Raw genomic sequence first — 24403 nt, forward strand, 5'->3', positions numbered from 1 at the left:
GAGCCGTCCTGAGTCTTCGGAGAGGGGTGGCATACAAATTGAATTAATTAAAAAGAACTTGAATAAAAAAAAATAACACTATTATCAATCAAAATTCTTAATGTTTCATTGCTGTTTAAGATGCATAGTAACATCCAAACCTAAGCATTGAAAATTCCCGATTATCTCATTCTTCCAAGCACTCCCCCAAAGACAAATGTTTAATGCTATGGATATAACTGCCATTCAATTTGTATCAAAGTAACACTTGGGTTTATCTTTCTTTCAGATTACTCCAGCATTAGGATTTATAAACTATCAGTTAAGCGGCTATAAAAATAAGAATCTGTGTAGCTTTATCTGCATTTTCATTTGATCTAGTGGAAATAGATGATGGATCCAGTTCTCATTTTGGACTGGAGACGCCATATACAAAAGAACAAAAGGCTATTCCACCATCTTATCCACTTAGGATTTTTGTTTAGAGAAAGACACATGCAGATGTATTTTTATATGTTTTTTTTAAAAAAAAATAAAGATTTATTTTAAAAATAATTTCATATGAAGAAGAACTTTCTTGTAAACTTACTTTGGGGAAAAGATCAAGCTTTTTTCTCATACCAATAGTTCTGATTCAAAAAAGAGCTTTACTCTCCTCCTCTCCCATCACCATCATGCATTACAACCAGGAAAAGAAAAGAAATAGGTAGCATAAAATATGTTTTAATTATCATGTAGTTTTGCTCTAAGCCTCCTATTTGAGTCTGTATATGTGAAATGCTTTAATTTAATTACTGTTTGAAGAAAGGTTTATTCTGTGTTGTTATTGTCTGACTTTGCCCATTCTTTTTTCACAACGAATCTGGTCTGTACATTCTATTCAATTTGCAATTATATAATCTGTTTCAGTGTGTGTTAGCTCTGAATTCTAACGGTAGACTATTAACTTTGATGAGCAATAAGATTACACAATCTTTAGAAGCAACTGTAAACTACAATCATTACTACCTAATGAGTGTGTTAGCATCTAATATCCCTGAGTTTTACATTTGGTATAAAATGTGGGTCAATCCTAATAAAAATAGCAGCCTAATTATTATGGCACACTTTATTGCGATTAAAAGGAATGGAATTTAGATTTTTCTATGTGATTTCCAAACTAGCTTTACTAAGTACATTAATGCTGGTGCTAAGTACATTAGTCTAATGTATTTTATGATGATAGTCCTATACGCTTTGTCACAATGAATAACAAGAACCAGCCATCTAGAATAATAGCAGCAATTACTTTATCATCACCCTAAAATAATCCTACTTTGAAATTTTCAAATCAACATTGTATTTTCTAAAACCTCTGAATCACCAGATCTAAATTTTCATATTCCAAAATACAGAATACTCAGAGGAACACTTCTGACTCTCAGTAAGAGTTAGAAGCTTAGATGACAAGTCTTTTGACAATTTAAAGCTTCATAGTGCTGAAAACCCTCCTGGGGCTTACAGCTGGGTCTTACAAGTGTTAGAAAATGCTACCCATTAACACAAGAGAATAGTTCAGGCCCTCAGAGAAAAATAGGATAGATGATGACAGTATCAGCATTGTTTTATCTCTACTCAGAAGAATTCCAGAGCATGGATAGTAACCAGAAGATCAAATTGTAGAAATTAAAAGGTAACCAGTGGTAAACAATTATCACTGACTGTTACAATCAGTAGTACATTTACTGCTGTAAACAATTACAGAGGCAAATTCTTTTCTGCTGGACTGCAGGTTGTGTTAAAATCTGCTAAAGATGCCAGAAATCTGACACCGAAAAATGTGAGAATTTACTAATGTGTTGTCATTAATAACTGTTTTAGAATAATGGTTCTTCAACCATTATTATATCCTTTCAGAAATTTCAGCTTTAACTCTGGAGAAGATGGGTTGCAAACAAGAGGATGACAGCACTTCTTGGAAGAAACCGACTGCCAACATCAGAAAAACATTCATTTTCATGGAAGTACTTGGATCGTAAGTGTTTGTTGTTCCTTTTTATTTTTATTATTTACATTATTTCATTTCTAGCTATTCCAAAGTTCCAGGCTCCTTTCAGGAGCAGCTAAAAAGTGAAGAGTGCTTTGGGCACTTTGGGGAAGATTCTTCTTCACAGAAGGTTGTTCTTCAACTCAGATACTTTACCTCACATGGTGTTTACCTCACAAGGTAAGGGAACCAATCTGAGGAATGTGAGATAAAGTTGGTTTCATGTGAAAAGTTAGATGGGGCAGGAAAGATTATAAAAGATGAGTAAAGCTTTTCAGATATTGCCCGTTTCCAGTTAATGTTAGACCCTATCAGCCTGGCCTGATATCAATTAAAATTGCATCCAGTCTAAAAGAGTAAGAAGGCTTGGAGAAAGAAGGTCCACAATGCTTCATGCTACAATAAACAGCATCCTATCACCATTTCCCTCTCTTCTAGTTGCATTAGTCTCCATCAGAAAATGAAGTAGAGTCTTATCATACTTTAAAATGAACATATTTATCATTGCATAACCATGATATACTTCTGAAGCCTCTGATGAAATATATGGTGATCCATGGCAGGTTATGCAACAATAAATGCATTAACTTTTAAAATGTCATAATGTCTTTCTTTATTAATAGTTTTCCAGTACATTAGTATCCATGGTTATTAGGTTGCTTACTCTTATGCTTCCTTTAAGAATAACAATGTCAGCTCTTAAGCATATGTAGCTGAGATATTAATTTTTCTCTCCCAGAACTGTTTTATTTCTGAAATTCCTCTTGCTCATCAAAGCAATCATCTTGTATATTTTCTTTAAAAAAAAAAAAAACACTCCATTGGCTCTGCAGTTGGTCTCTTGATTATGATTACATAGCTGAACGGTCAAAAGATTCTCCTTCACACTTTGCATCCACTTTATTTCTCTCTTGACATTGAAGTGACTTCAATATTGTATCATAAATGTCATTTTCCTCCTCCCTGAAGCCAACAAGGGGCCTCAGCATCCTATCAATTAGCTTTTTCCACAAACTGTCATTTGATCATAATGGACTTTTAAAAGCATTCCATTCACTGTATGACATTTTCTTTTTATAAACACTCCAGATATCTAAAGAATGACTCAAAATGCTTTTTAAAATGCTTCAACTCTACTGCAATTCTGCATTTATTTACAGCTCTAATCAGAACACATTTCTGAAATGTTGGGAATTGCCTTGGAAGAATGCAGTGTGGTATATTGATTTGGGTGCTAGAAGAGCACTAGGAAAACCCAGGTCTTAGTCCCTCCTCAGCTATTAGAAGCTCCCTGAGTAACTGGACAAGAGTCATTTTCTCTCAGCCAACTTACATCACAGGGTTGTTCTTATGGGGGAAAGCAGGAGAAAGGAGGGATATGCATAACATCTTCAGCTCCAGGATGTTTGGATCCAAAAAATATCTAAAATAAAATAAATATCAGGAACAATTTGGATTGTAATTTGAAAAGATCTCAACTACTTGATCTCTTTGATAATTTATATTCATCTTAAAATTGTCAAAACTAAAACAAAGATTTAGTCTGGTTCATATTTTCAGATGATGCAATCTGAATTCATTTCCTTCTCTAATATGTAGATCTGAACAATGAGAGAGAAGGTCTAAGGATGAATTGTGGCAGCTGGGAGTTCTCTCCAACTATTTTATGGTGTCCAGGTGCTGTGAGACTAGAAGCTCCACCATAACTAGTGAAGAAACACTATAGCCCATAGCCCATCTCTAGAACTGGCTGTTAGTATCGCAAGGTAGTATGGAGGAATCACATTGTCTCATGTATGCATCTTTCATTTTTACCATTTCATAGCGCCTTTCCTTTCCATTCCATTCCTATTTTGACAGTGATAAGAACTGAACTATTCGCTTTCAAAGAGGTACCAGCTTTGATGGCACCATGGCTGATCCAGCCTTCAGTAGTATAGCTATTTTTTCAGTTTATTAAGTCAGGTCCCATGAGCTAAACTCAAGCCAGATGTGAGTTATCGACAGATTATTGGCCATTCTGCATGGGGAACTGCTACTACAATAAAAATACTGTATTTTTTGGAGTATAAGACACACTTTTTTCCCCTCCTAAAAGAGCCTGAAAATTTGGGTGTGTCTTATACTCTGAATGTAACCCCGCCCACCTGCCAGCCTCCACCCTTCGGCTTCCGTGTGTCCTCTTCCTGGCTGCAGAGATTGCCACTGACAATGGCTTGTGTTTTTGGACTCTGTGAATCACATTTTCAGCCTCCAAACACTCTGTTTGAGACCCCTTCAAGGCTGCAGGGATCACCAAAGTACATCCCCACCAATTGCCGCCCGAAAACGTGATGCATTTGGAGGCTGAAAATGCAATGCACAGTGCCCAAAATGGCTACCTGGAAGAGCTGCTGCCTTCTCTTACCCCTTCCATGCGTCACCCGTCGCCTGGAGCTTTTTAGTCACTGGAGCTCCTTACGACGATCAGCTGTGTTTTTGAAGCTGTTTTTCAGCCCCAACCCGATCTTCCATGCTTTGCCTGCTTTTCTAATTGCTGCTCCCTCTGATGATCAGCTGTGTTTTAGAAACTGTTTTTTAGCCCCAACCAGCCCCAACCTCAAAACCAGTGACCGAACTAATGTGCTGAAGCTGACCAGGCTAAGAACTAGCCAGATGAATACCTGGTAGGCAGTTTTTTTTTTTTCGTATTTTCCTCCCCAAAAACTAAGGTGTGTCTTATACTCCAAAAAATACAGTATCTATTTGGGATGCATTTGAGAATTTTCCCCTCAAGAGAACCAAATGGAGAATTGTTATTTCTCTAAGTCTAAAACACAGGATGAGAGAAGCCATCTAATGAAATAGAAAAAATATTGGCCCTACTTCCAAAACCTTAATTGGAACCTGATCAAAACAGGCTCTCATTGTGTATATATTTATTCAAGAACAGACCTTTTTAAATCTGGGAAACAACATTGTGAATAAAGATGCTTAAAGATCTAGTTGAATGTATATAAACCTGCCCAAAATTAATTGGGTATAAGAGGGATTAAAAATAGTGGCATCTACTCCTGAGATATATTTAATAATAATAATAATAATAATAATAATAATAATAATAATAATAATAATAATAATAATAATAATAATAATTTTATTTCTATACCGCCCTTCTCCTGAAGGACTCAGGGCAGTGTACAGACTATTTAAAAACACAAGACAAAACATCGATTAAAAATTTAAAATAATTAAATAAATTTGGCTCAATTTAAAACCCCACAAATTTAAAATACCCCAATTTAAAATTATTATGTTGATAGCCCAGCCTGGCGGAACAACAGGGTCTTCAGTGCACAGTGAAACACCCGGAGGTTGGAGATCTTACGTATTTCCGGGGGCAGTTCATTCCACAGGGCTGGGGCTCCCACAGAGAAGGCCCTCCCCCTGGGTGTTGCCAGCCGACATAACTTGGCTGATGGCACCCTGAAGAGACCCTCTCTGTGGGAGCGAACTGGCCGGTGGGAGGCTATTGGTGGCAGAAGTCAGTCTCGAAGGTAAATTTGACTAAATAATTTGACTAAATTATGCCTTTATATTTCCAATTAGAGTGAGAAACAACTGTAATTTTGCTATATTTATCACAAACTAGATACACAATCTGAAATACCTAGTTTCTTATTGCATGTTAGACTATCAAGTTTCAGAAAAAATTTTGGGCAAACTGTTCATTAATTTACATTTATACTGGATATTTCTATGACTGTATTCAATCATATATTGGACATTAGCCAATAATATTTTAGCCTTGCTTACAGTGTGAATTCAGGCAAAGAGTCACATGGACAGATTACTGTTTTACTTGCTTGTTTTATTTTTAGTCTATACTTAGTGGAAGACACTGCTACTGTGGCAAACATTGCTTTAATCCAGTTACTAATTCCTTGTATTAGTCCATCAAATCTACACCTTTGCAGCTTGAAAGGGAGAGTGTATGTCATAGTAGATAGAAAAAAGGAGGATAAATAAACTAATACAAAAATAAATAAATAAATTGTGCACACAATGCTTTGAGTAAAATATAACCTCCAAGTTCATATATGGTAAAGCCAGAAAAATCCCACAATTTAAACCTGGTATTTCATTTGGCAGACTTTCATTATTCATATAAATGAATCTGGAGTTGTCAAGGACACTGCAGCATTTGTTCTTTCAAACACTTAAGAAAACATGTCTGTTCTACTGTGATTCTGCTTCCCTCATGCCTCCAAGTGTAAATGTTCTTAGTCTGTGATGGATTCATGGTTAGTCAGCCTTTTGGATTAGAATGGTTATCCAGAGCCAGTATCCTTATATTTCATGTAGAAAAAAAAAACCTACAGAAGCTTTTGTTTCCTTTGCACCAGCTTGTTGATTCAAGTGGTCTTAAATGTAGGCTGTAATTATCATAAACTGTTTAGGAACGAAACATGAAACAGATGCCAGTGCATCTGATATGTGGGATGATGATTTCCTACTATCTTCAATTGTGAATATAGGGATTACTACGAATTGTTATTGACTCCCCATTTCAATAGGAATTTTATAGATAGAAGTATAACTGAAAAGTACAGGAAAAAAAAAGAACTAAAAAAAGTAAAAAGAGAATTTAAAAAACGAAACAGTATTAACATGTTGGCAGTATTATGCTAAATATACTTTTTTGTTGTTGTTGATTATGTTGCATTCTGGCTTAGCTGATATATGAACCTTTCTATGGCTCATTGAACAAATATTACTAAAATTATTGTGTAAGTTGTTATTGGTATATGTTACCGTCAATGTGTGAAATTAGGCATTTTATAGAATGCCCAGAAATCTATAGAAGGCTAAAAATGGGGTGTCAAAATATAAAACACTTAATGTTACATGCATTTCCTGACAGAGGTGATATTCAACAGGTTCTGACCAGTTCTGGAGATCCTGTAGCGGAAATTTTGAGTAGTTCAGAGAACTGGTAAATACCACTCTGACTGGCCACGCCCCCATCTATTCTCTGCCTCCCAAGTCCCAGCTGATTGGGAAGGAATGGAGATTTTACAGTATCCTTTCCCTGCCACGTCCACCAAGCCACGCCCACAGAACTGGTAGTAAAAAAATTTGAATCCCACCACTGTTTCCTTGGTATTCTATGCAATGCCAAAAGGCAAACCCCCAAAGTATAAAATGTCATTCTAGCCTTCCTACTTGCAACAAGTAAGTCAACACTGGTCTTTCTCTCTCTTTCTCTCTCTCTCTTTTTTTTTCAATAAGAAAGTCCTGTACTTTATTTTGCATTTCTTCTTTCATTTTCATATATATATAACTTTTCAATAAAGGATCAGGGTTAGGGTTAGGGTTAGGGTTAGGTAACCCTAGCCCTTTTCATGACTCTCTTTTCATACTTTCATACTTTGCAGTTCTTGTTATTCTGCATAATGCCCAGGTATTATATACAATGCCTAGGGAAAGTATATAGCATATTAAAATAACACAGACATTTCATACTTTGCCTAGAAATGTCCCACATTCGATAGATTTCCTAAGCCATCTATACAATGCCAACTTTTCACACATTGCTGGTAACATTCACAAATCCAATTACAAAATACTCCCATATAATCAACAGAACTTAATTTAGAACTTCATGAATTTTAGTCTTATTTAAGTCCATTCCAAGCATACATACAAGTATGGCTCTTGTATGTAAATGAGATGAATAAAGAATGTATGAGAGAAATTCAAAATATGCATTTACAATCAAGAAAAACAGAAGCAATGGTCTCAATTTTTTAAAGCCTTTACTTACTTAAACTAGATATTTTACTTCTAGATATTTATGCTTCAAGTGGATTGGAACAAGAATCAGGTGAAATAAATATGAAATGAGATGGAGGAAAAGATAACAAATGGAATAACATCCTGATAAATGTGTTTACAGCTTATATGTAGTATCTCTAAGGACTTTGAATAATGTCTACAAATGGAACGTAGCTTTCTATTAACATAAATAGAGAAACTGTTGCTTCCTACTCCCCTAGAGAATAGCATTATACATTTGTAACATTCTATAATGTTTATTGCCCCCAGTTGAATAAACCTGTGATAGAACTTGCTCAGGATAGCTAAACTTTGTCATCAATCCCCATTGTACTACCTCTGCAGTTCAACTTCTCAGATGCTAAGAATGAATTTTCAGTGACCTGATGAAGCAGACAAATACATTTCAATGAGCTCTGTGCACAGTGCAGTCTATGCAAAGCATTAATTCACAACTTAAAACAGTTACAAATGACTTTCAATGAAGGACAATTGAAAGACAATTGATCTTCAAGTATCAGATCTTCATTGTTTTAGAGGTAATAAAAATATGTATAGTAAATCTTATTTTCCACTCTTCTTTGCTCTTCATACATTTGCTGTCCATTATGTGGGCTAATGACTGCTCCTTCATTTTATTTTTTTCCTCCAACTACATTTTTAGTGTTCCTCCCTGATTTTCAATCTATTTCTGTTTAGTTCTCCTGATATTAACATGCTAATTATATGTATTGACCTGGATCTAGTTACCTAACATAGGAAATCTAAAACAAAAATTCTATTCTGGATAGATTAAGTGGCCATTTTCTATTCATTACCTTGTGAAAGATTTTGATAAGACATAGCTACTAAAGGTAAAGGTAAAAGTTTCCCCTGTCCAGTTGTGTCTGAGTCTACTTACCATACAATATAAAACAAACCATAATCACTACTTTTTAATCCTGGAAATTGTGTTTACATTTAAATCTATAATTGCTACTAGACAGTCCATGCTCCATTAGTTATTTGTTTCAGATATATTTCCTTAAGAAGCTGGCACAGAGCATCAAAAATATTCCTTCCTTTCTCCCTTGCTTCCTTCGTTCCTTCCTTCTTCCCTGTACTTTCCTCGCTCCTCCTCCCTTCCTTTCCTCCCTCCCTTCCTCTGCCTCTCCCACCCCCTCTCTTTCATTCTGACCTTATCTTCTTTTCTTTCTCCCTTCCTCCCTTCACCGTTCAGAAAAGTCCATGGGAGTACATAATAAATGTCCTTTGCTTTGGGGAAAGTGTGGAGGACATGGATTGTGGGAATAGGAAGTGGGCAGGAGAGGCCAGGAAGGGTGTATGGTGGTTCATTCCACCCTGTTCCTTCCCTCCCTCTCTTCATTTTTCTCCATCTCTCCCTTCCTTCCCCCTTTTTTTCTCTTCCTATACCCCAAGTAACTTACCCCCAAATAAGTGGCTACTTCTGGGTGAAAAAGGGAGAAAAGGATTGCAAGAATGGCTGGGAAACTGTCACAGACCATTCAAGATGACTGTCAAGCCTGAATTCGATTGGGATGTGGGGTTGTTTGTATTCTTGGGTATTCTGACATGAATTCAGTTGACACAGTTTGGAGCTGAAGGAGGATGGAGCCTTCAGTCAAAACATCATAGCTAGCTGATGAGTCAGGCACATTCCAATAGCTGGCTGACTGGAGGAGGAGGAGGAGAGAAGTCACCAAGCAACCAGCTACCATCTTGTTTGGACAATGTGACAGTTCGTTTTGGAAACTTGAGAAACTGAAACTTATATTGGGGTGAAAGGCCCAGGAACTTCAGTACTGGCTTTTCACCAATAGCACCAAGATGATGTATCTAAATAAATTTGTTCTTGGAGGAAAAGCAATGCCTTGGAGTTTGATTTGTAATGGGTGCATTACTTGGAGCCTGACAATGACATGACCACAGCAACAGCCTTTCGTAAATCCATTTTTCATACTTGATATTATATTCTTCATTTTGCTTCTCTTTTACATATTATTTTGCAAAGTAAAATAAGTACAGACACAATTCTCAGATAGGCATCAATGGTACATAAATATTTTCTTCCATCAATTGTATTTATAGCCAAAAGGTCTAAAAGCAATTTACAAATATAATATAAACTTGTCATTGATAAAACATTTTAATGAATAAAATGTTTAATAAATGTTACACAATGTTTTCTTTACTTTCTCTGTTTGCTTCTGAAAACACCAGGTGACAATTTTCTTTAGTAAATAAAATGGGAAATTATCTCACTATTAAACTGTCATTTAATTGACAGTTTTAATTGATTTATAAATAAACAAACATTCCTTTTAGATCCTATATTGATAAAAGACTAATTAGAAAGGCTAGACAGAAAATGTTAGGATGTTGTCATGTCATATTAAACAGTAGCCAACAGTAGCCAACTTCTATGATGAAAGCATAAGGATCTTGATCATCATACTGTAAAGGTATGATAAAGGTAAAGGTTTCCCTTGTCCAAACGTGCTTTTTCAGGAGACAACTGGACTTTCTGGTTTTTCTTTGAAGACGTTTCGTTTCACAACCAAGAAGCTTCTTCAGCTTTTGGACTGAGAATCTCCATAGACATTTCCCTTGTCCAGTTGTGTCTGACTCTAGGGGCAGTGCTAAGATTTTCTTAACTGAGGGAACCAGCATTGTCCAAAAATGTTTCTGTGGTCATGTGGCCAGCATGACTATACTCAGAGGCACACAGAACACTGTTACCTTCCCATTGAAGTGGTACCTATTTATCTACTTGTATTTGCATACTTTAAAACTCCTAGATGGGCAGGAGCTGGGGCAAGTGATAGGAGCTCACCCCATTGTGGGGCACTCCAGCCTCAAATCCAGACTGTCAACTTTCCAGCTGACAAGCTCAGGATCTTTTGCCGCTGAACTATCGTGCCCCCTTCATACTGTACACAGGTTTATAATATAGATGTAATTGTAGTTTCAAGTTAGAGTTCATCCCAGAATTGATGAGATGTAGAACAGACCTAATTTACCTCAGGAAACCCCCATCTAATTTAAATCTTACTGATTTGAGTAAGGTTTTTCTAATTATGAATAATTCTAGATTTTGCTTAACACAGTGAAAACTATAAATACTCTAAAAAGAATACCAACCACTTTAGCTTAAATTTCATCCTTTCTTTCTTACCATAGTTTGCTGGGAAATGCTGTTAAAAGCTGGAACACTTTGTTCCTCAACTATCTTTCATTATATAATTTTGCTCTCTTTACTTTTCACCAGCAAAACAAGGTTGCCTAATTTGAGAAGTGTCTTTCTGTCTATCTGGGATGGAGACTGTTATGACAGAATGTTGTGAACAATATTTATAATGCTTTTTTATTTTATTTTACTTTCCTGACTTGCATTCTGTTGAAATCTCTTATTTGGGAGTCTGAACAAGTGAACAGAATCATTTCAGGATTTTGTGGTAGTTGTAATTTTGGTTATACAAAAATCAAAAGAATTTGCCCTTGTAAGAAATCAAGGTGTTTCCTAGAATCTTCTGCTTTATTGCTGCAGAGAACAAAGTAAGTGACTTTGGTAGAAACATGGAAAAACTGTTACCTAGGCAAAGAAGAATGAAACTTTTTTCAAGTCCTGGTAAACAAGGTAATATTCAGGTAAAGCTCCGGCAAGTGCCTTCTTCATTCAGTGGGATATAACAAGAAGTATGGGGACAATAAAGCACAGCCAGACTTACAGGTAATTTACAGTTCAAATCTTCCTGTGGATTGATTTCACAATTATCATATTGTAGTGTTTATAATTGACTGCTCTTTAGAAGGCCAGATCCTGAAGATGAAACTCAAATACTTTGGCCACCTAATGAGAAGGAAGGACTCACTGGAGAAGAGCCTAATGCTGGGAAAGATTGAGGGCAAAAGAAGAACGGGAAGACAGAGCATGAGGTGGCTGGATGGAGTCACTGAAGCAGTCGGCGTGAGCTTAAATGGACTCCAAGGGATGATAGAGGACCGGAAGGCCTGGAGGAAAGTCCGATGGGGTCGCAATGAGTCAGACACGACTTCGCAACTAACAACAACAACAAGGGTTTATAATTACAAAAGATGTTAGGGTTGTGTTCCGCACAATGAAGAAGAGGCACTATTGTATCTAGAAAGCAGAAAAGTCTCTAAATTTATGTAAGATTTTCAGTATTGGCATTGTAGAGAAATCCTAGTGCCAGAATGGAAAAATCACTTGACAATGAATATTACCACTATTGTGCAAAGATATATAGAATCCTACTTATTCTTCATACATTATGACTTGACAATTAACATAACGATCAGATTGTATGTTTTATGTTCTGTTATACAATTGCTAAATTTTAGCTCATATACCTACCTTATTTCTATGCTATAGTTTCCTCTCTATATGGCCATTGCACAATAAATAGAACTCAAATCTCACAGGGGATTTATCCAATTAATACCCTTGAATTTGCAGCCAAATCCCTGGATCTAATTAGCAGTGCCATCTGTTTCTGAAAGTAGTGTTAATGTATTACTATCTTCCTTACAGGCTATTTTATGTGGCAGTGTTTTATATCTTAACAACTAAGTCAACTACTGCAGTACAATGCTCAGCCTTACATCGTTGTTTTCCTTACAGAGGGGCCTTTTCGGAAGTTTTCCTGGTGAAGCATAGAACCACTGGTAAGCTTTTTGCTTTGAAGTGCATTAAAAAGTCACCAGTCACCCAGGACAGCAACCTGGAGAATGAAATAGCTGTGCTGAAGAAGTAAGTATAGTTGGGAATGCATGACAGAGTTCAATGTTTCTTTCAAACTTCTTCAAGAAGTCTACAAGTTACTTATTTTAGGGCAATTGGGAGGGAAGTAAACTAAAAATTGTCTCATCTGACTGAAGGTTCCCCGATGAAACATTAATGTTTCTGCTTAAAATCCACTAAAATAGTGCTTCTCAACCTTACCAACTTTAAGATGTGTGCCCCATCTAACAAATGAGGGCTACTGGACATAAATGAACAGTATATAAACTGTGCACTCAAAGTAGTATTGTTTTCCAATTTAGCTAAAAAAAACACCCCACAAAATAGTCCTCTCTTTTAATATAGATAATCCTCACTTAACAACTACTCATTCAGCAACGTTTTGAAGTTACAATAGTGTTGAGAAAGTGGGACTTGCAACCAGTTCTTGCACTTATCATTGCAGCATCCCTTGGCCATGTGACCAAAATTCAGATGTTTATTTATTTTATTTATTTATTTATTTTAAAATTTGTATACCGCCCTTCTCCCTGAGGACTCAGGGCAGTGAACAGCCAAGTAAAAGCATGAACTACAAACATTAAAATACAATTAAAAAGATATATATATAAATTTGGCCCCATGATTAAAAACAATAACAAACAATTAGAAACATTTAAAAAAGTGTTAGGCCAGCCCGGCTTGCTGGAAAAAGAAGGTTTTAAGGGCACGGCGGAAGGCACCGAGGTCTTGGATTCTCCTTATCTCTGGGGGCACCTGATTCCAGAGGGTCAATGTTCATTGACCAGCTTGCATTTCTGACCATTGTAAAATTCCATAGTCACATGATTACCATTTGTAACTTCCCCTGCCAGCTTCCAATAAGCAAAGATCAATCTGGAAACCAGCAGGAAGTCACAAGATGGCTTCATAGTCACATGAAGTCCTTGTTTAATGACCAATGTCTTCACTTAATGACTGCCATAAAAATGCCATCATAAGTCGTCGTGATCATGCAGATCCTTAGTTAATGAATAGAGTTTCCAGTCACAATTAGTGTCTTTAATTGAGAACTCACTCAGGTTTTCAAGATACCATGACTATAGCCTTGGGGAGCCTGTTTTGTGGCCTATAGACATCAACAATACAGATCCATTAAAAAGACACTGGATTGTGGTCTAAAATCACACTATTAGCTCATCAAGCAAACCACATCAGAACTCCATCAAAATCCCAATTCCAATGCCTAGGGAACAGGCAGATCTTCACAACCTTCTGAAAGACCAAGGTTAAGGCTATCAGTATTTTAGTAAGGAAACTATTCCCCAAACAGGCCCATGACAGAGAAAGTATATGTTCTAGAACTTGGTGACACTGCTTCACTGATGATACCCAGAGTATGTCCTCTCTGCTAAATCTAATGGGACAGACAAAAACATCAAGGATAGGATTCATTTTGTGAATTTTAATTTTATAATTGAAAATTATGATTTAGGTAGATCTTCAGTCTGATCCTTCAAGTATATTTACATTATTATGAGTGCAGAAGAAATAAAATGTGAGAATTTGTTTTTAGAATAAAATATTTTAAGAAAGCTATACTAGTAAGAAATTTTAAATCTTGCCTCCTTCAGAATAGTGTATGGAACATAAGAAAAAGCCCAGCCACATTCTTGTAGAAAGGGTACAATTTCTAAAAAAGAGAAAACATATTTTATAATGTTCTTTTTTTTCTTTCCATGAGTGTATGGCAAATAGTAGTGGGGAAAATAGATCTCTTGTTATTAGAAGCTGAAATACGTGTTTGTTCCTTAAATGAAAGTACCAGAGTTCAATCTGAATGAAAAACATCTGGCAGAAAAGAGGGGTGAATATTAGCTTGCTTTTTAATGATCTCTTATTACATCAGATCCATATTGCATTCTGTTTTTGGTTGCAGAATAAAGCATGACAACATAGTAACACTTGAGGACATTTATGAAAGTACAACTCACTATTACCTGGTAATGCAGCTGTAAGTATCAACACCTACATTATGTAAGAAACAAATGTTGCACAATTCTCCCAGGCAAAAGTCAGTAGCTTTTGAGAATCATAGCTGAATATATCTAAGTCACACGAGATTGTAAAAAGTGGAATTAAACAGTCTGGTAACACTGTGGGAAAGGTGTTGTTTTTTATGGAAGCATTGCAAACATCTCTGTTTTTATTCTTGTGTAAGATAAAACTATAAAAAAATGTAAAACACTATCGTAACAATTTAGAATAAAAGGTTTCTAATAAATTAGACTACTTTATATTGTTGATCTGATTATTTTTGCCCTTGATTTCTTAGGTTCTAGAATAGAATAGAATAGAATAGAATAGAATAAAATAGAATGGAATGGAATGGAATGGAATGGAATGGAATGGAATGGAATAGAATAGAATAGAATAGAATAGAATAGAATAGAATAGAATAGAATAGAATAGAATAGAATAGAATTCTTTATTGGCCAAGTGTGATTGGACACACAAGGAATTTGTCCTGGTGCATATGCTCTCAGTGTACATAAAAGAAAAGATACGTTCATCAAGAATCATAAGGTACAACACTTAATGATAGTCATAGGGTACAAATAAGCAATCAGGAAACAATCAATATCAATATAAATTGTAAGGATACAAGCAACAAAGTTACAGTCATACAGTCATAAGTGGAAGGAGATGGGTGATGGAAACGATGAGAAGATTAATAGTAGTACAGACTTAATAAATAATTTGACAGTATTGAAGGAATTATTTGTTTAGCAGTGATGACGTTTGGGAAAAAACTGTTCTTGGGTCTAGTTGCTCTGGTGTGCAATGCTCTATAGCGTCGTTTTGAGGGTAGGAGTTGAAACAGTTTATGTTCAGTATGTGAGGGGTCTGTAAATATTTTCCCAGCCCTTTTTTTGACTCATGCAGTATACAGGTCCTCAATGGAAAGCAATTTGGTAGCAATTGTTTTTTCTGAAGTTCTAATTATCCTCTGAAGTCTGTGTTTGTGTCTGTCTTGTTGGGTTGCAGAACCAAACCAGACAGTTATAGAGGTGCAGATGACATCTATGTATCATAGTCTAACATATAAAAGATCTAAGAGAGGTTCTGCTTTCTCTTTTTCTTTCTTGGGATTCTTTTTAATGGCTTTATTTTATTTGTTGTTTATTAATTGCTTGTTCTTCCTGCACTTGACTTTAAAGCACCAGAAAAACTCAAGCAGTTGAAGATTCTCTCCCACTCTATCTCTTCCACCTAAGTGGTTCAAACTGTTCCTCCAAAATAAATTCATCAAGGGAACTCATCTTGGAATTTCATAATATAGTCAAGCTTTTTGCACTCTAGTTGCAGTCCAACCCATCTAAGTCTTGCGATAAAGAAAAAATATTTTCCTGGTAGGGATGGTTCTAAAAATGTATTGCCCAAATATATAAAGCCATGCAAGCAGCTTCTTTTTTTATAATAGTTTGTTTAGGTGTTGTAAAGAATGAAGAAAATACTGTTAATAACAGTATGAAAAGTATTTTTAAATCAAAATTACATTATTCCTACACTGTCTCTGACCCGCTTTTTGATCGTTTTTATGATCCACAGGTAACCAAAACTAGAAAATCATATTGCAAAGATCACTGATCTACTTCTTTCTCTGATAATTAATGACCAGGCTAAACTAATTAATCTGAGCAAATAATAGCATACCAACAAAACCTTACACAGTACAGAGTTTCCCTAGGTATACAGAAGTAGCACCAAAGTCAACACATAGGCACATATCAAAGGCAAACAGATCTACATTCAGCAAAGTATAAATATTACAGAGGGCATATTCACATTCACACACACACACACACACACACACACACACACACACACACACACACAATAAAAGACTATGTCTCAGATGTCTCCTATAAATATTCCCAGTTTCTGTACCCCAATCTTGTAGTCTACCTTCAAGGGTTTATGTCTCAAATGAAGTTTCCTTTTCAAGTAGCATGTCTGCATTTTATTCTGATTTGTTCTTGCAAAATCCCAATTTGGATTGGGACCTTAAATACTTATAACAATTTGGCAACCTAGCCAGAAGTCTGAGATCAACCTGGTCAGTTGACCTAGCCCGAGTAAGACTTCACCCAGATGGCACCAGACTTTTTTGTCTGGGGTGCTGCTCTCAGATTCTGCCCACTTGGCACTGCTGGTAAAGGGAGTTTTGAACTTTGAACCAGACAGGTGCTTGAATGGAAAAGAATCTGCTGGTAAAGGGAGTTTTGAGCTTTGAACCAGACAGGTGCTTGAATGGAAAAGAATCAGCAAGTACCTCATTTTTTGTGTGTTTGGGCCCAGGAAATTACTGGGAATGTTTGTGTGTATCCGTCTCTGCTTCTTTCCTCCATTGCAGCTGAACCTTACTTCCAGTGTCATTCCCAGCCACACCCAACCCCCTACAAGCCCCATCAAGATTTAGAAGAGAAATGAGAAGAACTTGGTATCTAATTTGTAAAAGGGATGGCCAATAGTGAATATTAAGAATTATGCAACATAACATCCATGAGTGGGAGGATTTCTACACAGCAGGCAGATGGATCCTAACTAAAGTAGCATGACAGTAGGATCCTAAACAAAAGTACCATTTCACTCACATTCAGAAGAGGAAGGAATTAATGAGGAAATATCTAACTTTTGTATGCTGAGCATTCAAAAAGAAAAATAGGTTTCCTTGTTAGCAATAAACCAGACTCTGTATTCAATGCTGAATTGGAAGTAAATTCATCTAATGAAGATATTTCCTGCTAATTATATGCTAGTAAATTACATCAGGCAAGAAGGAATTTCTTTATATGCCAGATTTGATGAAAACAGATCTTAGTCATTTGGAGACAGGCACAAGCATTGCCTGGTCTAAGGCTTAACTGTGTTTAATATGTCTTGTCCTGTATTATAAGCAATCAATTTTTCTTTGCAGATCCAAGTGTGATACAGACCCAAAGGGCAGCACTTGCAATTTATTTCTAACTGAAGCCTCAAATTGTTTAGTGGTGAAGTTGAGAATTAAATGTGTTTATTTATGTTATGACTTCATATGTAAATTGGTCATTATTGCTTGCACTGAAGCTCTACAGGAGTATTTTTTCCAACCTGAGAATTAGAAGTGACTCACCAACAGGTCCTACTTCTACAGATTAGTGTCTGGGTTTATAATCTCATTCATATTACAAACAAAGCATGTAAGAGGTACAACATTTCCCAGTGTTACCAGTAAATAAACCTATTTGGCACTGTATATAGATTAACACAAGAAATGGAGCATAGAGAAGTTAAACCAATAAGATTCTCTCTACATCAGCATGTAATCCAAACTGAATTTTTTTGCACAGTGTGTCTGGAGGAGAATTATTTGACCGTATTTTAGAACGAGGTGTTTACACTGAAAAGGATGCTAGTATTGTAATTCAGCAAGTTCTGGAAGCAGTGCATTATCTTCATGGAAATGGGATAGTACATCGAGATCTAAAGGTATTTTTCTTTAATGATGTATATTCAGATTTTGGTGTATTTTACCTAACGTACAAGTCATGCAAGTATCCATGAATTTGCAGTGGTTTTTTTTTTTAATCCCACCTGCCTCCTAATATGCAGAGTTGGGAAGAATATGGGCATGAGAATATTATGTCTTATATTATTCTTTTCTAAACAAAATACATTTATTGCACTTTTTATTCCCCAACTTCAGACCAACTATATGCACAACAAATTAAAATTGCATACTCTGCTCTTGGTACATCAAACTCATGGCCCACAGGCTAGATGCATCACACACTGACCACGCCCACCCCTGTTTTAGCGAAGGGGAAAAAAGTCATGATATGTCACATGATGATAACGTGATGATGCAAGTTTGACACTCCTGATCTAGATTCATTACAGCAATCTTATCTACCAAAAAAAATTACAAGTAGTCCTCAACTTATGACCACAGATGAGTCCAACATTTCCATTGTTAAGTGAGTTTTGCCCCATTTTATGACCTTTCTTGCCATAATTATTAAGTGAATCAGACTGAGTAACACAGTTGTTAAGTGAATCTGGATTCTCCATTGACTTTGCTTGTCAGAAGGTCACAAAATGTGATCACATGATCCTGCATTGCAATCATCATAAATACATGTCAGGTACCAAGCATTTAAATTTTGATCCCATGACCATGGGAATGCTGCAGCTGTCATAGGTGTGGGAAATGGCCATAAATCACTTTATAACTTTGAACAGTTACTAAACTAATGGTTGTAAGTTGAGGACCACCTGTATTCAGATATTGAATGTCAGATAATTAATTTTTACCTTCTTATCCATAGCCTGAAAATTTACTCTACCTAACTCCAGAAGAGGACTCCAAAATTATGATAACAGATTTTGGTTTGTCTAAAATGGAACAGAATGGCATCATGTCTACAGCATGTGGAACTCCAGGATATGTTGGTAAATAAGAAAATGGAAATAATTTTTAAATTGTTGTTTTATTAAAAATTACAATTCACAACAATAAAAAATAAAACAAACTAAAAAAGAAAAGAAAAAAAGAAAAAATAGAAAGTGCAGAAAAAAGAAAAGTAGAAAAGAAAAAATAATATAGTAAAGAAAAAGAAAAGAAATATATTAAGGTCTCCCCTCTTCATCACAAGTATGAACAATTTTATTAACTTATCACCTTTTTTAATAATACAACAGATGATCTTTTCTTTTCATATCTCATCTCTTATCTATGAATAAATGCATAAAGTACTATCATTTCATTCCTGATGTCAGCAAAAGCCCATTAAGGGTTACGAGTAATAATAAGATCTATTTTAACTTTGATCCAATAAATCAGTTTTCTGTTCCTCCTTTTACTTTGAACAGGCATGATCTTTAATCCCTTTAAATAATGCTCTAGAATTTATTTGTATATCCTTTTTCATTATTAAGACAGTCAGGTTTTTTAATAAAAAATCTTTTCCTGTGTCATTTTTAAATCCACTTTTAAATCAATCTCAATCATGTCAGGTAATGTTTGTTCCTATTCCGTAGCATCTTTGGTTTGTTTCTAACTTTCTAAAATCAAAGTTTTGTTGTTTATTCCAGAGAAAAAAATGAAATACTTAAATACTTCTTTTGCTAAGATTTGTAGGAAACTCACTGGTGCTGTAAAATTTGTTGATTAGAAAATTAAGTTTCTGATAGTGAAAAACAATTAATGGGCAATTTCTGAAAGTGATTAGAAAATATGTAATCCCAGTGTCCTTTCGATGGCGCTGAATGTGGTTGTTTTTTTTTTATTGCAAAAGTTTTACAATTACATTTTCACCCCTTTTCCCCCCACCACCACCACCCCCAAACTTCCCAACCTCCTAACCCTCCCTAACCCTCCCTAACCCTCCCCTCCCCCCAGACTTCCGTATAATATACTCATAACTGGTAAAGAAAGATAAAAAAAAACACAAAAAAAACCCCTTAATATGACACTTATATAAAAACTTGAACCCCTCCCTCCCCTGTATAGTTTTTCTTTTTACCCTCATTACATTAAAATATTTCTAATACATTATTTTCAAATAAAAGCTATTTGATACTTTCTAGTTTGATATTTGTTCTGAACATATTCTATCCACCTTTTCCATTCCCATTCATAAGTCTCTTGTGAACAATCTTTTAAGTATGCTGAAATCTTCGCCATCTCTGCAAAACTGGCCATCTTCAAAGTCCATTCCTCAATAGTGGGCAAAGCTTCATTTTTCCAATATTTACCTATCAACAATCTTGCTGCTGTTATCATATACAATATCAATTTTGTTTCACCCGATGTAAAACCCTTAACTATACCCAATAAAAACAATTGTGGAGAGAATTGAATTTTTTTCTTCAAAACATTCTGCATGACCCACCAAATTTTTATCCAAAAAGCCTTAACTTTCCTACAGGTCCACCAAACATGATAATACGTAGCATCTAAACATTCACATCTCCAACATTTTGGCTGAACATTAGGGTACATACATGACAACTTTTTGGGATCTAAATGCCATCTATAAAACATTTTATAGAAATTTTCCCTCAGGTTCTGCGACTGTGTAAATTTAACATTCTGAACCCAAATTTTTTCCCATGTTTCCAACATCACTGGTTCTTCAAAATTTTGTGCCCACTTAATCATACAATCTTTAATTAATTCAGTTTCTGAATCCCTTTCTAGCAAAACATTATAAAGCCTTTTGATATGCATTGGACCTTTCTCTTTTATATGTCTAACCAATTCTTCCTCATGCAACATAATACCAGTTTTTTGGTCCTCTTTCCATCTCAATTGTAATTGATTATATTGTAACCAAGTTAAATTAATCCCTTCGTCCAACAGTGTCTGCAATGTCTTCAGCTGCCATCTGCCCGCATCTGTAAAAAGAACCTCTTTGTATAAAAACCCCCCGAGTGACATTATATTTGTATTCCACAAGGTATGACCAAGATCCAGCCATAGCGGTATTTTATAATCCCATTTGAGTCGGTGCTTCTTCCAAACTCTCATCAAAGAGTCTCTAAGTATATGACTTTTAAATACTTTGTCAACTTTGTCATCATAAAATAAGTAAGCATGCCATCCAAATTCAAGATCAAAACTTTCTGCATTCAATATTCCAGCCTTTTTACTTCCAAACCAATCACTTGTTAAAGTTAAAGCTGCTGCATCATAATATAACTGTAGGTTTGGAAGTTTAAGACCTCCTCTTTCTGGAACATCTTGCATAATTTTCAATTTCACTCTCGGCTTTTTCTCGTTCCAGACAAACTTATTGAGTCCAGTTTGCCAGACTTTCAATTGTTTATCACTTTTAAGCACCGGAATCATTTGAAACAAAAAAAGAAATCTTGGCAAAATGTTCATCTTAACTGCTGCTATTCTTCCAAGTAGAGACAGCTGCAGTTTTTTCCAAGTCTCCATGTCTTTCTGCACCTCTCGCCACAACACCTCATAGTTATTTTGAAACAATTTCATGTTTGATTCTGCAACCTGAACTCCTAGATATTTTACCTTAGGTACAGTCTCAAAACCTGCCCTCCTTTCAAGCTCATGTTTACGATCTTGTGTCATGTTTTTAGCTATCATTTTAGTCTTTTTTGAATTCAGTCTAAAACCTGAAACTTTACCATAGTCTTGTATAATGTCCTTCATCAGGATTATTGATTCCATTGGTTGTGATAGGGTAACAACCAGATCATCTGCAAATGCCTTTATTCTGTAATGAATGTGGTTTGAACAAGACAACTATTTACTCATCTCCTAGAACTTTAAATGCATTGGAGATTGTTACTTTGCAGACTCCTTGTCAGGAGCAGGTCTCTGGAGCACTTGTGGGCTATCTCAAGTCCTCTCCTTTGTCAGAATCCCATTGTATGCAACTGTATATGCAAATGGAATCCTCTATGTGATTGGGACAGATTATGAAATAAACACTTCACATACAATAGGTGTAAAGTCTGTTGCAAGCATAGTAACTAATGCGTAGAACCTAAACATAAGTGATCCAAAAACCACTCATTTCATATGTTTAGACAATATTTGAAATATCTATTGAAACTCATTGATTAAATTCTGCTTTATATAAATATGCATAAATTGAAGTCTTTATCCATAGAATTGAAGCTATGCTATGGAGTACTGATTAAAACAAAACTTGCTCACGATCTATAAGAGATATGAAGAATATATACTATGTAGGGCTATGTCAATATATTACAATTTGAACAAATATTACATTGCCCTACATTCCACAGCTAGTCTGTGATATACATGTGTGTATCCTATATTATACTGCTCAGCCTTCCAGAATAAATAACGTGTGTCATTGCTTGTGTCAAGCATGCTATTTTTCTTTGTTTTGTGCCCTGCTACACCAAAATAGAGCCTGTAGTACAGTGGACTAAAGCACTGTTATTAACAGATTAACATCTGATGCTTGCAATTACTGCAAGTTCAAATCTCACCAGGCTCAAGGTTGACTCAGCCTTCCATCCTTTCAAAGGTAGGTGAAATGAGGAGCCAGATTGTGGGGGCAATAAGCTGACTTTGTATAAATATACAAAAGTATGAAGGCTATTGCTTAACGCATTGTAAGCCGCCCTGAGTCTCCGGAGAAGGGCGGCATATAAATTAAAGCAAAAAAAAAAAATTGAGATAATATAGAGTTGATTAATTTTTCAAAGATGAGTTGGTCAGATCACTGGTAATTTGGGTTTTGTTCTTTGTTCACTGCAGCTCCAGAAGTGTTAGAACAAAAGCCATACAGCAAAGCTGTGGATTGCTGGTCAATTGGAGTTATTACCTACATCCTGTAAGATAATCTGTGAATTACAGCAAATTTGCTAATGTCCTTCAAAAGTCTTATGTAGTCCCTAGAAAAGATATATTAACAGCATGCTAAACCCAGATAAAAAGTAGCAAAAAAGCATTAACCCATAGTGGCCTATTAAGAGTAAAAAGAAAACAATAATTATTCTTCACTGTATTTTAGGATCTTGTGTAACAGTAACAGAGTTGGAAGGGACTTTGGAGGTCATCTAGTCCAACCTCCTGCTGACGCAGGAGACCTGGGATTCGAACCGCCAAACTGCCAACCTTTCTGATCGACAAGCTTAGTGTTTTAGCCACTGAACTACCTAGTTCTACTTGGTTGCTTGTTTTTGTAACAAGTTTTATAAAGTTTATGATCTCTTGGGGGTTGATAGGAGAGGAGAGAAACACCAATTTAGTGTTACTACTACATTAATCTGAGAGAAAGTATTCTTGGCATATGTATTACAACAATGGAATTTCCCATCCAACTCCCACTTCCCCAAGTTCAGTGTTTAGCCCTGTAAATTTTCAGTACAAACTGAAGACCTATCTACTGTACATGTTCAGGTCTTTGATTAATGCTGTGTTGTTGTGGTTTCTATTTGTCATAATTTTTCTGGTTGTTGTACCCTATTATGATTTTTTAAAAACTGGTTTCAAATATAGGAATTTTGGAGTGTTTCCTTCTATGAAAAAGTTTTATTATAAATTGCTCCTTCACTATAAACTAGATGAACTTGTTTATACTCTATTTACCATTCATTTTTTTTTCCTAGCATTTTTCCATAAGTGTAAGGTCTGCTTTATTTTCTGGCTCAAACAAGTGTTGGTCCATTAGTAACAACAGGAACTGAATAACTAGCTTGGTCGCTGAGCCTGACATTATGGGCTGAGAGAAGTGGCTGGTCCAAACTCCCCCAAGCTGGTTTTCATGCCTAAAACTGGATTAGAACTCAGGGTCTCCTGGTTTCTAGTCTGATACCTTAACCACTAGATGAAACTCGTTCTTCCATTTATAATCCAATTTATTACAAATATTTATAGATGGATGGTGGGGGAGAGACAGACAAACAGGCAGACTAATCTCACCTTGGCCTATTTATTTCTTTGGTTTGTTTATGTCTGCATAGTGACAGCACTCAAATAACCTCGGCAGAGAATTATGCAATCTAAGAAACTGTCAGCAGACAATGCATCAGGAATATGCACTGATGCCTGTCATAAACTTTGTTAATTTGATGAACTAATCAAGTTAACTGATTACAGCAGCTACACCAAAATGAAATTTGAAGAGAAAGGGCCAGGAAGGAAGGTTCAAGAACACTGGCTAGGCTTTCTTTCTTTCTTTCTTTCTTTCTTTCTTTCTTTCTTTCTTTCTTTCTTTCTTTCTTTCTTTCTTTCTTCCTTCCTTCCTTCCTTCCTTCCTTTCTTTCTTCCTTTCTTTCCTTCTTTCTCAAGA

At 35.7% G+C, this 24403-nt stretch overlaps 1 protein-coding gene across 1 annotated transcript in view; it reads left to right on the forward strand.

The window, feature by feature from the left end:
- The first annotated feature begins 1895 nt into the window (after positions 1-1895).
- Positions 1896-24403, forward strand: part of CAMK1G (calcium/calmodulin dependent protein kinase IG) — a 32290-nt gene continuing 9782 nt past the window's right edge. Inside the window, exons 1-6 of the mRNA XM_070939804.1 lie at positions 1896-1993; positions 12465-12593; positions 14503-14577; positions 17957-18095; positions 18935-19058; positions 22867-22942. Coding sequence (XP_070795905.1) covers positions 1902-1993; positions 12465-12593; positions 14503-14577; positions 17957-18095; positions 18935-19058; positions 22867-22942 — 635 coding nt within the window. The 5' untranslated portion in view covers positions 1896-1901. The remainder of the gene's footprint in view (positions 1994-12464; positions 12594-14502; positions 14578-17956; positions 18096-18934; positions 19059-22866; positions 22943-24403) is intronic.

This window comes from Pituophis catenifer, unplaced genomic scaffold (genome assembly GCF_029215685.1).
Source record: "Pituophis catenifer annectens isolate HBS135680 unplaced genomic scaffold, rPitCat1.0.hap2 SCAF_3, whole genome shotgun sequence".
Classification (NCBI taxonomy): domain Eukaryota; kingdom Metazoa; phylum Chordata; class Lepidosauria; order Squamata; family Colubridae; genus Pituophis; species Pituophis catenifer.